At 43.0% G+C, this 15,508-nt stretch overlaps 1 protein-coding gene across 1 annotated transcript in view; it reads left to right on the plus strand.

Moving 5' to 3' along the window:
- The window catches only part of KIF26B (kinesin family member 26B), a 460,855-nt gene that overhangs the window by 331,602 nt on the left and 113,745 nt on the right, over positions 1-15,508 (plus strand). The window contains exon 5 of the mRNA XM_063082813.1: positions 9,050-9,230. Within this exon, the coding sequence (XP_062938883.1) occupies positions 9,050-9,230 (181 nt within the window). The remainder of the gene's footprint in view (positions 1-9,049; positions 9,231-15,508) is intronic.

Below are 15,508 nucleotides of genomic sequence, written 5' to 3' on the forward strand. Positions count from 1 at the left end.
GAAACACACAAACTCATGCATTGTACTTCGATTGAGCCTTCCGTGCCAACAGCTAATTCTCTTATTAAACATCTGCTTTATTTTAGCATCTCAATGGATCCATTTTCATACAAGGAGCTTGGCTCAGTAAACACTTTGACGGGTACCTGGCTTTAAGCAAAGGAGAAGGTTTTACTTTGAACTGCTTTTATAAAAAAGAAATTAGTTTATGAATGGGCTCCTTTCTCTCCCATTAGTTTCGCCTGTATTCATATTTTCGTTTACCCAAGCTTGCTCTGACCATGAAAAAATGCAGACACAAATGGATTAGCAACATCTACCAGCAGTATAGTTTTCGAATACCTCTTTTTACCCTTTTCGTCCCTCCAGGCATGAGTGAATGGTGTGCTGCCCAGATAATACAGTTTAGGAAAAGCTTTTGGCTCCCACCTGATGGTAAAGCTCTTCATCTGTGTGGTGGGTTTATCTGCCGTGTGTCTTCATGGAGCCCATATAAAGTTATCAGTAACATTTGGTGGTGTGGGTTCCTGTCTGCGCAGTTTAGGGGTAGACTCTTTAACACAGAGCAGCTGCTGGGTGACTCGGAAAGGACGAGTGATATTTATAGCTGGTTGATTGCACAGTTCTTTTGTGTATGATTGTCATTCAATAAATATTGGTGGGTTCATTAAGTTTCCCGAAGCAATGAGATGCATTCTAAGCAGCTTCCAGGATTGTTTTGGTGGAGAAGCTTGAGGCGTGGAAGATGTAAAATTCTACCACCATGGTCATGTTGTGTTGCAGTGGTGGTCGTTGGGATTAGTGGTTGATATTATTGTGCAGGTTCTCCAGGTTGTAGGAATGAGGAGGCTGTTTTCATATAATTTGCCTTTTACATCCTAATTCTGGCCATGACCTAACTCACTCAACTGAGACATTTTCCCCTGTGATATGCAGGTATGTTGCTAAGCAACTATATCAGTAATTGGCCAATGCTTATATATGATTAGATTTGAGTCACATACAAAAATATGTAACTGGGTTTTTCTCTCTTTATTATGAGACAAGTGATTATCACTTGGTTTTGTTTTGCCCAGATATCGCTTCTCGGCCTTTTGGCTAAGATCAAGTGTTGTTTTGCCCAGATAAAATAAATCAACTGCTCTTATTTATCCGAGTGCCTAATATCATGGTATCGTGGAACAAACCTAAGTCTAGAAGACAGAAACTTTAAGTCCTAGCCCCTGGTACAAGAATCACTAGTTCAGTGACTATGGGTAAAGTAAGTCAGGTAACTGCTGAGTGTTCATTTTTTAAAAAACATCTATAACTTGTGGTACACATACATACCTTCTCTGCTTGACTCACACGGCTGGGTGAAGGACGGATGTGATGATGTATAGAAAATGTTTTAGAAAAACAAAACATCCCAAGGTCTGCGTATCATCTAGAACTCCAGGCTCCTGAATCTTGGGACTTTGCGTATGTTGGTGTATTTCCAAAGGCTGGATTGATTAAGAGGTGACAAGTGAGCACACAGTGTCCCTTCAGCAACGTGCAAGGCTATGGGGCAGGTCTCGGGGGGCTCCAGAAGAAAGTAGAAACATGGTATTGACCATCGGTGAGTTAACAGTGCAGTAATGGAGACAGGACATAGTACAAGACCACATGGCAAAGTAGCATCTCGTATAAGGGTAAATTCACAGTGATTATCACTGTGGGTTAACATCGTGTGATAACTTGCAAAAATCAATCCATTTCTAATTCTAATGGTGTCTGGCTGTAGTATCTTAACACAGTGTTGTCTAAGGTGACTGGTCAGCTCTGTTTTTCCTTCCTACCAGTAAACATTTTATTTGAAGTCACATCAAGAATTATCTTCCTGCATGAATGACACGGATCATTTACATAAAACTCAGAAAACCCCTAAGATCCTTATGCTTTTCAGTCTCTGGAGACATGGAAATGACCTCCCTGACAACCAATTAGAAAATAGAAAGAAAGGTTAAGGAGAATGCTCTTATTTCTGATTTGGAGAGATTCCAAAATGATTAACATGCGTCACAGAGTTGCCAGAATACTTTTAAATTGGTGTTATTTCAAAATGAAGTGTAACTGGTGTTTGCTACATGTGGGTGGATGTCTTAACTCTTTCCAGAAACTCTGCCTCAGACCATGGGTTCCTGTCGCTCATCCCTGCTATTTATACTGTTTTATTAGCTTCTGCCCTGTGTCATTGACCCCGTGGATTTCCTGGAGCTGCTGTGATCTGTCGTGTCATCGCTCATTATCAGATAGTCTTAATCCTCAGAGCATTGAAATATTTCTATAATGGCACAGAAGCTGTGGAAGCTCCAGCCCTTCTCACATTAAATTGCAGCTTGGATCGTCCTTTACATGCTGATGGTGGGGATTCTGCAGCTGCCACCCCCCTCTTGGGTCAGGACCCTTTCTGAGTAGCAGGTATGGCAGTTCTGAGGTTCTCGCAGTTTTGAAGTTGAGATCTCACCCATCAGTCATCTGGGTTGAATTTAGCAGAGCTGGAATGACCTCTTAATTTTTATAAATCTTTTACCCCCCTTTCTGAGCACCCCACACTTGAACACTCCGTAGACAGGATGAAGTAGTCCTCGGATATGGTTAGCAACACATGCACGGCGTGTAGAATTTAAAAAAGGTTAGAGGTCCTTAAAAAAGACTGTATTGCCTGATTTTTCTGCCTGTTCCCTGAGGAAAGTTCTATTCTTCGTAAAGCCAGTAATTCTTAAAAGATTGTTAGGTCCATATTTTAGAATCCCTCAATACTTAGGATGGGAGACCCCAATTTAATGCTCAGGAGATGCACTTAGAAGGAGGGGTCTCCCATTTAAATACCCTGCAATTCTGAAAATTCAGGGTGGTGGCTTGGCATACAGTCTAGCACATACATGCAAAAGATAAAAAAGAAAATCAGAAAATCCCCATAAGTTCCCCTTCTAATCTGTATGATGAAGGGTCTTCAAAAAGTTCATGGAAGGATTCACGTTATCTTTTAATGCTGTTTTTCATGAACTTTCTAAGGTACCCTCGTATAACTGAGACCTAAGACTTTCCCTCAACTTAAACCATTTAAATTCACCAGATAGGTATCCCCCATTTATTTTTTATCTTTTTTTTTTTTTTTAGATCAGGGTAAATCTGGCCATTGAGAACAAGTAACCGCCCATGTGAAGGTCCTGTGCGTTCTCAACTGATTCCTGAATTCTGTTACCATCATATTGATGTGTTAGGAGAGCTGTCTTCTGTGTGAGACAGACAGACAGACAGGATATGGAGAGAAAGGGCCAGAACCCAGAGGGAATAATTGAACTCACTAGGCTCAAATTCTTGCCAAGTGCCGACCCCTGCATGTCTCCTCAAATTAGTAATTAGTAAATGTTAATTTCATCTTGCTAGAGAGACTGTCCTTTTCCTTGGAATAAGGCACAGAGAATTCAGTGAAGCTAATGGGTATTTAAAGATGTATGCTGAGATGAATAGCTGTAAGAATTATAAGATGCTGTCTTTGGTAAGAACTAGACAAGTAAATAAGGCTTATAATAGCTTTTTAGGTTAATTTTTTTTTTGCTATTTGAAATCTTATAATACCACCTACTCATCTGTTTTTCTTCCTTCGAAAAAAAGAATGTGTAAGGCATTAATTACACAAAAATACCCTTCTAGCCAAAATGTCTTGACTTTTTCAATTCCTTCATGACGGCCTCTCCTTTATGCCCCTGAATAATACAATTGTACACGAATGATTTCTAAACCTTAACCTTCTCCTATCTGCATGTCATTGAAGAGCCATATAAAAAGACCTGAAGCTGCTGACCTCTGAGAAATTGGAATATATAAAATAGAGATGAAACAGCTGGTTATAATGATGTCAAAATTAAAGTAAAATGTGATTATCGAACCTATGGCTATGAAAGAGTTCCGAAATTCTCCTAATATATTTATTTTCCGTGCATATTTTAAGAAGAAAATAATTTTTAAATGTATTCTCAAAATAATTCCCTCTATTACTATTTTTCCTGCCTTGAAGCCAACAGAAGCTTCCCTAAATGGAATAGAGATTCTGGGAATCATTGTAGAATCATCCCTGCCTTGTAAGACATTTTGGAAATCATCTGGTTTTCCTGTTGCATGTATTTCTCTCTCTGATATTCCCTGTAAGTGGTTTTCTACGCACTGCTTGGACAATTCGGTGAAACAAAGCTCACTATCTCATGAAGCCACCCCATCTCCAATGGGTTACTCCAATTTTTAGAAAAATGTGCCTTATACTTATAAAGGCCAGCCTGCCTTCACATTTCACTGACTGTTTTGCTACCTGTGTTCTATAAATCTTACCCTATTCAGATATGATATGGTGCAATATGGGGCACACAGACTTCAATTCAGTCTCAGCTCCATTATTTATTATTCATTAAATTTCTTCGAAGTGCCATTTATTAGTGTATTAAACTCTTTACATGCACTGTCATTGAGTTTTCATTAAAAAGTCTATAAAAGTAAGTGCTATTTTTGTTTTCTCTTACTATGCAGAAACTGAGGCTTGATAATAATATTTATAATAATAACGATGAGGATGACAGCATTATTGTGTGGCAGGCACTGTGCTAATACAGACATTATTAGAATTTAAGTAACTTGCTTAAGATTATCTACCTTGTATCACAGGAAGCTGGATGTTCAAACCCAGGTCAGATACTGAAGGGTCTCTGGATTTAACCTCCTTAAGCCTCATTTCTTTCTCTGTTAAATGGGCTAATATTATTATCCTCACAAGGTTTTCTGAGATTCAAAAAATGGCCTATGAAAGTATTTGGCATCCTTGCTTGAAAAATACCTCCTTCCTTTAAAGACATGTCATCTATTCATGTCTTTAAAGATAATTTTTTAAAAGGCTCTTTGCCTTCCTCTTTCACCAGGTTTTTATTCTCCAGGCTAAATATCCCCAGTTTCATTCATTCATTTAACAAATATTTTTGAGTTCCCTTCCCTGTTGGAATTTATATTCTAGAGGGGAAACAGATAATAAACATTAAACATGGTAACTAAGTTAACCATATGCTATGTTAGAAGAAAGGAAGTATCAAGATTGGGCTCAACCAGGATAGGGGGAAATTAGGAGTCTGGGATTGGGTGGTGTTTTGTTTACTATGGCTCCAACAAATTACCCCTAAACTTAGTGGCTAAAAGCAGCAATGGTCATTTACTATCTCTCGTGGTTTCTGGGGGTAAGAAATTTGGACAAGACGTAGTGAATGTGGTTTGACTCTGCTCCATGGTGTCTGGGACCTCAGGCAGAAGACTTGAAGGATGATATTTGGAACCATCTAAAGGATCATTCACCTTGCTGTCGTATGGGGTCCTAGGTTTTTTGTTTTGTTTTGTTTTGTTTTTTCTGCATGACACTCTCCACGTGAGCTGGGCTTCCTCACAACATGGAGGCTGACTTCCCAGGGTGAGTTTGCTGAGAAATGGAGCCAGGTAGAAGCCACATGGCCTTTGTAACTTAAGCTTGGAAGTCATACAGCATCACTCCCAGCACGTTCTGCTGGTCAGGGAAATTTTAAAATTCTATTTGGGTTCAACGAGAAGGAACACGGACCCCACCTCTCAAAGGAGGAGTGTCAACGTCATGTCGTAAGAAGAACATGGGGGAGCTACTGGGGTGCAGCCGTCTTTGAAAAAAGCCATCTGCCATTATGGGCAGGGTAGGTTCATTGATAAAGTCACATTTGAGCAAAGAGTTAAAGCAAGTGAGGGAGTACACCATCTCTATCTGGTGCAGAGCCTTCCAGGTTGAGGCAAGAGCCTGTGCAAAGGCCCTGAGGCAGAGGTGTTCCAAGAGTATTTGGAAGCTGGATGGCTGGAGCAGAATAGTCAAAGAAGAGAGTAGCAGGGAAGGTGGTCTGAGAGAGATGCGGGGAGGAGGACAGGTCACATAAGGCCTTGCAGGCCATTGTAAGTTTGGCTTTTACTCTGAGTAAGATGGGGAGCCTTGAGCAGACTTAAGTTTTAAAAGAATTACTCTGGCTACTTTGTGGAGAATGGGCTGCTTGCAGGGGGATGGATACAGAGGAAAGGAGACAAGTTAGGAGACTCTTGCAGAAACCCTGCACGGGAGATGAGTGGCTCAGACCAAGATGGTAGAAGTAAAGGTAGTGAGAGGTGGTTAGATTGTAGATTTACTTTGCAGTTAGAACCAACAAAACTTGCTGATGGTTTAGATATGTCGGATGAGAAGAGGGGCCAAAGATGTGTGGGTCATTGGAAGGAAGCAATTTCCATTTTCTGGAACAGGGCAGGCTGAGTGCACAACAGCTTTGCAGCAAAGATCAGGACTTCAGTGTTAGAGATGGCAAGTTTCAGATATGTATGAGATACCCACGTGGAATTGTTGAAGGGCTAGTTGGAGAAATAAATAAGGACTTCCAGAGAGAGAGAGAGAGAGAGGTCCAAGCTGGAAATAAAAATCGAGGAGTCATAAACATAAGGTTATTTAAATCATGATCCTGGAAGAAAACACCAAAAGATTGAGTGTAAAAGGGATGGGGACTAAGGACTGAGCCCTGAGATCCCCAACAATAAAGAGGTTGGGCAGAAGAGAAAGAACCAACAAAGGACACTGGAAAGGAATGACTGCAGTGTCCTGGAAGCCTGGAGAAGTCTCTCAAGAGGGAAGGATAGACTCGGTGCTCTCATAGATCAAGATGGGCACTGAGGACCGTTGCATTTAGCAATTGTGGTGGTTGTTGGGAACCTAGACAAGAGTAGCTTCAAAAGGGCAGGACAGATGCCTGATCGGGAAGGGATTATAGAGAAAGACAGGAGAGGAATGGGAGAAAGGAAGCACCAGTGACACTTTCCAAATAGAAATAGACAGCTGGCTGGGGCAGAAGAATCAGGCGAAGGATCTGTGTTTTATTTTTTTAACATGGGAGAAATAGCAACATGTTTGTATCCTGATGGGAATGATCTGGTAGTGAAAGTGTGATATTGTAGGAGAGAGAGTGGAGGGAGACCTTGGCGTGGTGTCTTGGGAGTGCTCTGATGTCAGGGACACTTGCTTTCCTGCTCTGCAGGGCGTGTGGGGTGAGTCCATGGGCATGGGTGGCAGAGACAAGAAAAAGGAAAAAGCCAGCAGGCCACGGCCTCTTCTAAGCAGCCTTTCAGCATCGTTCGCTTCTACTCTGTGTCTTGTCATTTGACCTGGGAACCCCAGCTGCTGGGGCCGTGGGGACGACAGCTGCTACTTGGTCCTTTTCCCACTGCACAAAACAATCCTAAATGGAAATGACTAAACACGGCCTTTCAGTTACTAGCAGATCATCCTCCTCTCCCCCAGGGATGGCTGAGCAGAGGTGCCAGCGTCAGAAGGCAGCGATGTCATGCCTGGTGTCACTGACTGACACACCCCCTGGGATGAGCCGCTGTTCATTTAGGGACAGAATCTCAAAGAGGAATGCAAGCTGCCAAGAGAGGCCCCAGACGAGTCACTGAACAATCCCGTGTCACCCTTCATACTGGAAAGAAAGCATCAGGAAGACTGGCAATGACACGATGAAAAAATTGTTCCTAGTTTCTCCTTTTCACTGATTGGAAAAAGAAAGCATCGTGGAAGTCCTGCAGCACCCCTCATTTCTCCTTATCCTATGATAGCGTGACTATGAGTTTCCTAAGTCTGGCACATGGCATTGGGATTGGGGGGTATCTTTACATCAAGATCTGTTATTCCTCATGTATTGTATTGTCTGTATTTCACTCATAAATAGATTTTCAGTTTTACAGCTAAGCAAAATTAAGCTTTGAAACGATAATGCCCTTTGCAGTACTTGTGCACTGGCAATTTTGCAGCTCAAGGGATGTATCAAAAGCATGATACGGATACAAAATTAAAACCAGCTATTCCAGATCATTGAGAGAGATGGAGTTGGGAAGAGACGGGGGTGGTGAAATAGGACTGGCTTTGCCATTCCAACCTGCCTCTCTCGTGACCTGTAATGTAATTGGTAAGAACGTTGAATGGATTATATGGTTTTGATCTGTAGCATAAAGCTATGGCAGTCTTTTTAGTTGCAGCTCAAATGTTTATAACATTTGATAAGAAAATTGGAATTCTTAGAACAAGAGTATGGCAGGAAAACACCAAGAATTAGTCCAGAAGTGAGTATATTACATACTGTGAAATGCCTTTCCCTCTCATTGTCCCTGGCCTTGTGTGTGATGAGATGATCTTGTTTTCAGTGTGACAGGCACTTGAATGACAGAAGATGGGATGTGAGCAGCAGTGTTATTAATGATGCGTCAACCTCCCCTCCCGCCTTTCCCCGTGTCTACCCTCTGAGCCCACTTCGTGGCATTGACCCCCTCTCTCCGTGCACTTGCACTTGCCCTGGAATTGCATTTTGTATTTAAAGACCACCCTGCACAAAAGCCCGTTATCCACACGAGCAGCTCATAGTCCGCACCCTGCTCCCTGGCTGGAGTTTACATTCTGATGCAGTGCTGTGTTTCTAAAACCAATTGGATTGATATTTTTCCAAATTGCATGGGGGCTTGTGTTTTTCTTCCACAGCCACGTATGTAGCACACCTGGATGGGTCACCACGTGGTTCTTCATCAGACTGGTTTGGATTTTGTAAGGTTTTTAAATTAGCTCCTAAGGTCTCTCACACTGGAGTTTAGACCAGAGAAGTTATGGAATGATTAACTTAATAGGTACTGTTTATCTCCAAAGATGACAAGCTTTATTCATGCTTAAGCTGAGTGTTGGTGGATAACAAATGATTCCTTGTAAATCGGTGATTGCAGAACCATGCAATTTGATGGGTTTTTTCCTGCTGTATAAGTGATTGGGTAGCTCATTAAGATCACTCTGTCATAGTAAGGGGCTACCACACAGGACACCAAGAATGCAGATAGAAGGAACAATTTAGCTTCCATAAGAACTAGGGAGTTCTTTAAGAGAAAAAGTCAAGAACGCTAGCATATCTGATCGTACAATCATTTTTTCCTTTTTCTCCATTTTTTCCTCCAGAGCTGCCCAGAAGTTGAATCTTTCTTCTAAAAAGAAGAAACATCGACCTTCTACCTCCTCCGTGGAGCCACCTCTGTTTGCCACCAGCTTCAGCGGGATTCTGCAGACCTCCCCACCCCCGGCCCCACCCTGTCTGCTGAGGGCTGTCAACAAGGTGAAGGACACCCCAGGCCTGGGAAAGGTAGGCTGTGTCTGCCACTGTCTCTCCCATTTGCTCAGTGTGTGGGCTTTTGGATCAAGTTTGGGAAAGAAGCAACTGAGGGCTCCAATTTGTGAAAACAGGAAGGTGCCAGGGAGAAAAGGAGATAAAATGAAATTTATTTGGAAGTTCTGCAAAATTTCCTTTGGTTACATCTACTCTGTAGTAAATTGAGACATTCACATTGTGAGAGATCTGATTTGATTTAGGGGAGAAAACAGCCCCAGCTTTGCACTGTTTGACAGAACTGTAGCCATTGAAAGAAAAGACACAAAGACCACAAGAGACAGAGGCAAAGGCAGGAAACTGACTGAAGACACAGTACAGGAGTGAGACAGGGAGATACTTCATCATTTGAAGGGGACATTTTGTTTTCTCTCCTGAGAAATCACGTCTTCTGCTTTGGAAGCAGACTACTGATGGGATTTCTGGGGAGCCTTTTCAGTTGTGCCTTTCTAGCCAAGAAATGCAATTTTGAATTATTCTAAATACTTAGAAAGAGGTGTAGGAACACAATGGACCCCACCTCCAATCTCACCACCCAATTGGGAAGGTATTAACTTCATGAAACTCTTCCCCCAAATGTTTCCATGTACCAATTATGTTGAATAGAGCAATGGTTACTCTAATGGAAAGCATCCAGTCCTGGAATTTTCCATGGTGTTGGGCGGGGCAGATAGTTTTCAGCTGAAGGCTTTCCCAGGCCCAGAGGCTAAGTATGACCTAAGACAGCAGGGCGGTGGCCTGGGCCCAGTGACGAGGACTGTAGAGGGAGGAAACTGTGGAGCAGGACTCCTCTCCAGGAGGGGACTCAAGTGGCGGAAGCCGCTGAGGAGGGGTGGGGACCCCCACAGGAACACATGGAAGGAATCGGGAGTGGTTGATACACAGCCTTCCAAGGACAGTGACTGTAAGTAACTGCAGGGCTTTTTAAAAGTGTGCACAGGCTTTTGTTTTGCTAAGAGGAGTTTGGCACTTTAGTGCCAGAGCTGAACTGCTCTGAACAAAGTGAACCTCGAGCTGCCATTCAGTCTCCTCTGCTCTCATGCTCTAAGTAATGTCCCACTTCTCTTCTAAACAAGTGTGAACAAATATTGAAATGATAGTCCTTTGAAGAGGTACCAGATTATTAGCCAACCTGGGGCACTCATATATCCCAGTGGGGCCCCGCCCAGGACACCTCTGAAGGAACCACATTAGAAACTGTCCCCTGCACCTATAGCACTGCTCTGTCTGGGGTCCCTAAAAGGGTCCATGTGGATGCACCTTCATCAGGTGGGCCTGGGCCCCGAGCTCTAGGCCTTCTGTCCTCTCCTTCTGCACCCCCACCCCCTCCCTGGAGTTCTGAGACAAGGATATCAGGGCACCAAGGCCAGGGAACAAAATAGCAGAGTGTTCCCCAGCAGCAGGATGACCCAGCACTTGCACAAAGACGGTTTTTAGAGCAAAAGGCACTGGGCCAGTCTCGATTTCACTGCGTACCGTATGGAGTGACCAGGTATAAGGGGCCTTACAATGAATAATTCTATTCACTAGTAAACTCCAGTTTGCAAATCATACATTTACTTTTTTTTTTCATTAAAGATGCTATCCCTCTTAATCATTTACAATCCAAAATGCAGTCAAAACCTTTGTCCATGGAAGTGTGTCAGGGAAGGGGGCATCAGAAGGTGACAGAAGGTGTGGCTTCTGTATGACCGGTGGCTGCATGGCAGCTAAGTCCACCCTCCTATCCTGCTGAGCCTCCGGGGGCAGAAGTGGGGTCAAGGAGATGCACTCTCTGGAAGGGAGTAGTAATCATATTCTTGTGATGTTCAAACGTGTGCCGTGATGGTCACACGTGGTTATCAAGCACACGTCCAGTCCAGTCCTGCCTCTGTCTGCACACTGTCGGCTCACACAGTGCCAGCAGGCTTTAGCTCTGCCACACCACAAAGCACCAAGCGTCCTGACCTCAGCTCAGGCCCGCCTCCCTGGACTCGTTTCGCCCTCCCCCGCTGATCTCTCACTACATAATTAGGAACTGCTGTTCTTTTTACCCATATGGAAAAATCCCCATCAATTTATCACTGCATAATTTACATTTTAATATCTCAAAGAACGGCATAGAACATAAATAATTGCTGGTATATATAAATCAGCACGTTTGCAGTAGACAAGCTTGATTGAACTGCCAAAAGCAACTGGATCATTTAAACCTGAACTGGGGCTTCCTAGGGGTGGGGTGGGGGGCAAGGAGGCTTCAACACTTGAGGTGGCCCTGAAGGGGTGGACGCTGTTACCAGCCCAACCACCACCTCTCATGCCTCAGCCACCAAGATCTCCCTCTGGAAACCTGAGAGGTTTTTGCAGGTGTGGAAGGAGTTTAGGGGTTGATTTGGAGCAACTGTCTTATTTAGTAAACAAGAAAACTGAAGCCCAGTGAAGGTAAGAGATTTTCCAGTGGCTCCAGAATCAGGGCCAGAAGTCAAGACTTTTAAGCCATTTTCTTTTTTGTTGCATCACTGGGCTGTCACTAGATACACATGACCCTTTGAAAGTTTGGCTGGAGACAAGAGCATCCTGGGACCACAGTGACAGCAGCAGAATAAAAGGGAACCACTTGCCTTCATCCAGAGGAGAAGGACACACTTCCCTTTCAGGGTCAGGGTTGGGAGAGAAAGGCTAACAGGAGCCAAGGATAGACACCCAGCAAGGTTGGAGACTGGAGGCTCTCTTTTCCACCTCTGCCTGCTGTTCCCAGCAACAACCTGACCCCCACCCCCACCACCTGCTCCCTAGAGTGTCATTGCTGACCACTGAGCATTTCTTGAGGCTAAAGCTTTTCTGGAGGCCATGGTGATGGAAGAATTCAAGGTGATTTCAATATACTGGGAGCTAAAGCATAGCACACATAGGCAAGAAACATCTCAAGATCCTGAGTGCCTATAGCAGTTCCTGGCACACAGGAACTACTATGTGTCAGGCACTGTGCTGGCCACTAGGTTTGCAATGATAGACAAGGCAGACTGGCTGTCCTTATAGCACATATAATCTAGGGCTTTGTTCCATTCAAACTTAGAAATCTCACCAATTTGGATCAATAGGAGGTATAGTCTGATTTAAGAAAAAATCAGAATTACAGAACTGAAATGATTCTAATTTTCAAGTTGCATAAAGAAACTATTCTGCTAAGTGGTCTTGTAGAGATATTCTTAATGAATAGATAAAGATGATTAGTGGATCAAAGCGGCTCAGTCCCTGTTTATATTTCATGGATTTGGCTTATATACTTCTAATCTGTTTGGAAATGGCACCTTCTCCTAAGTCAGTAAATGCTCTCCATGAAATTTGTTTGCGCAATTAATTAACATCCGTGTTTAAGGTTCATTTATTAGTGTGTCACCGCTTAATGTCAGAGCTTTTTGTCTTGCATTACAAGCTTCTAGAGCAAAGCACGTTATCTGTTTAACTCACTAAGTGTACGGCTCCGCAGGCACGCCATGGGTGCATAAACACTTTTAAAGGTGAAATGGTAATGGCGACGATCAAACTGGATTGTTGACACTCCACTTGTAGGTTGCTTGATTCTCCTTTTCCCAGAAGAATACCCAATGGCAAGGATATGGAGCTGAAATGGAAAAAAAGGGCAAATTTTTCTTCAGCTCCTCCAGGAATGCCTCAAAAGAAAATGATCAGCTCCTAGGCTTTCCCTCCCCCAAAAAACGTTTTGGGAATATCCGACAATTCTTATGGGTAGATGCTAGCAGCAAAAGAACAGACTCTATAGAATGTGGAAGGATCGTAAAACATTGGATGGAGCAAACATGAAGAGAAATTGTGGACAGGTAAGCTGGGGACAGGTCAAAGAGGGCTTGTCATATGTGATTGACTCAGCAAACAACTCTAAACACCTACTGTGTTCAGGTACTGTAGTAGGTGCCACTGCAGGGGACTGGACGCAGGATCTGGCTGGCTGCCCTGGGGCACATTACAATAAAAGAAGGGGAAGATCTATCAGGATGTGCATAAACTCTAGGCTCCCATGGAAGTGTCAGACTGGCGTTCAGCCCCAGCCACCACTCCTGGGCCATAAGTGCTGTTTCCTTCTTAGGGTGCCCGCTTAGCCTCGTCTGGGAGAAGGGCTGTGTGTTGTCCGTTTGCAGCAGATGCCCGTTACCACCCATGCTTACCCATCTGTGCACTGCTGAAGTGCTTTACTGAGATTTCTCCTCTGTGGGCAGTGGAGCCTAGAAGCAGGCAATTTGGTGGAGTTGTCAGAATTGTGATTTAGAAATAGACTTGCTTGTCTCGCCAGATTATCTTTCTTATGCAGGCTGGAGCCATTATTCTCCGTTCTCTTCAGTCCTCGATTCTAAATCATCTGCCTCTTATTTGGCACCATTTTTCAAACCTAGTGGCAGCATATTTTGACCTCTGTTACAACTTATATTCTCTAAATAATCTCTCTCTCTCTCTCTCTCACACACACGCACACGCACACACACACACACACACACACACACAACTTGGCTCATGTCACCAGGTCCTATATTGCCCAGATTTAGTTTAACTCTAAACTTTCCCTTGTTTGATGTATAAACTAATAGCATAGAAAAAAATAAATGTGTGCTTTTTAGTAGAGACTCTTTTCCTTTACAGATTTAACATTTTTAGGGTAGAAGTCAATCAGTTACTAAATCCATGTGACACCGTATGGAAGAGAAAGACAAGATTTCTGTTCAATTGACGTTCTGATTACAAGAAAACGGTAAGATTAAAAAATTAGATTAAAATTAGACTTTTAAAAGGTACTATGGAGCTGTTATTCGCTTATTTAACAAGTGATGGCAAGAACGGCTCTCTTGTTCAGGAATTGACACCAGGTTATATCAAGGAGAAAATCTCATGCCTTCCAGCCCACCAAGGAACAGTTGTTTAAACAGGATGCAAATTGTCCAATTCCTCATTTTCATTTCTGCCCTTTCTCATTCTGAAGCTTTATCAAAGAGAAGAGCAAAGATTTGAGCCAGCTTTTGAAATTTATTTCAAGCATATATAGAATAAAGAATTCCAATGTGATGGGGAATTCTGGATCACCCTAGTCACTTAAATTCCCTACCCCATCCTTAAACACTAAAGATGGGAAAGGTAAATTGTAAGTTCTCTCCTATTTTAGTGCGCTGCTGGGAAAAAATTGTTTAAAAAAACCTGTATAAATGATATATACAAATTCATCACTGTAGCTAACCTGATAGCTTTGTAAATTAAATTGTTAGCTCTTCTGGGAATTAAACTCATATGACTCCACTCCCTAATTACAGTTATTCTTTCCTGTGCTCCGTTGGTTTTGGTTGAGTCTGCTAAGCTCATGTAGTTAGAGTTGGTTGGTTGGGTTGGTATTTTTTTTCCCCCTGCTTTATTACTAATTTTGACCCCTCCTCCAACCCATATCTCATGAGAAAGCAGACCTGGAGAAAATGTGCTGACTCATTCATTCTCATTTCTTTTTTCCCACGGATGCAGATTTCACCCCGCCCAGCTTGCAGCCCACACAGACGCAGTGTGCTGCTGTGCTGTCCCAGAAGCCCAGAGCTCAGGAAATGCAGGTGGCACTGCACGAAGGTCCCTCCTTCCCCCGGCCATGTCACTCTTGAAGTTAGCAATCTTCATTCTTGCAAACGTAGGGGAACCATTAGGAGAACATTCTTCATTAAAGGCCACTGGACAGGAAAGTATGATAAGAACATGCAGGTGTAAAGAAACTGATGACATTTTGTTCTGCATTGTTCATACGACTGCCTTTAATTCTGCTGCCAGGTTTATGGAGATCATTTTCTGTTTAACTGATCAGATGGAGACCTAGAAGGGGTGAGCAGCGCGTTTCAGTTTCATTCAGATTTCTGATAGATTTCTGATACATTGCTCCATAGGAAATACTCATTTTCTGCCTTTCCTGGCCTAAAATATTTACACGGAGCAAACTGGATGAAAGGACCCTGGGGTGCATAGGGAGGAATAGTTTGGTTCCACAGCCCAGAGTTTTCTGTCTTATGTCCCAGATCTGTTATTGTAGCTTTCAGAGCAAAGGAAGAGAAAGGGAATTTTACATTTGTTTTCTTCATGGAGATTCTGCATTTTCCAGTCTGAACCTTTCCTGCTGGCTTCACAGGAGGTCTTCTGAAAACGTTCTGGTTTCAGTTTCAGGGACATATAAAGCCCTCCAGACACTAAACTGTAATACGAGGGTACGTCAAAAAGTTCACGGAAAATAGAATCAA

The sequence above is a fragment of the Cynocephalus volans genome, chromosome 18, assembly GCF_027409185.1.
Source record: "Cynocephalus volans isolate mCynVol1 chromosome 18, mCynVol1.pri, whole genome shotgun sequence".
In the NCBI taxonomy this organism is placed as follows: Eukaryota; Metazoa; Chordata; class Mammalia; order Dermoptera; family Cynocephalidae; genus Cynocephalus; species Cynocephalus volans.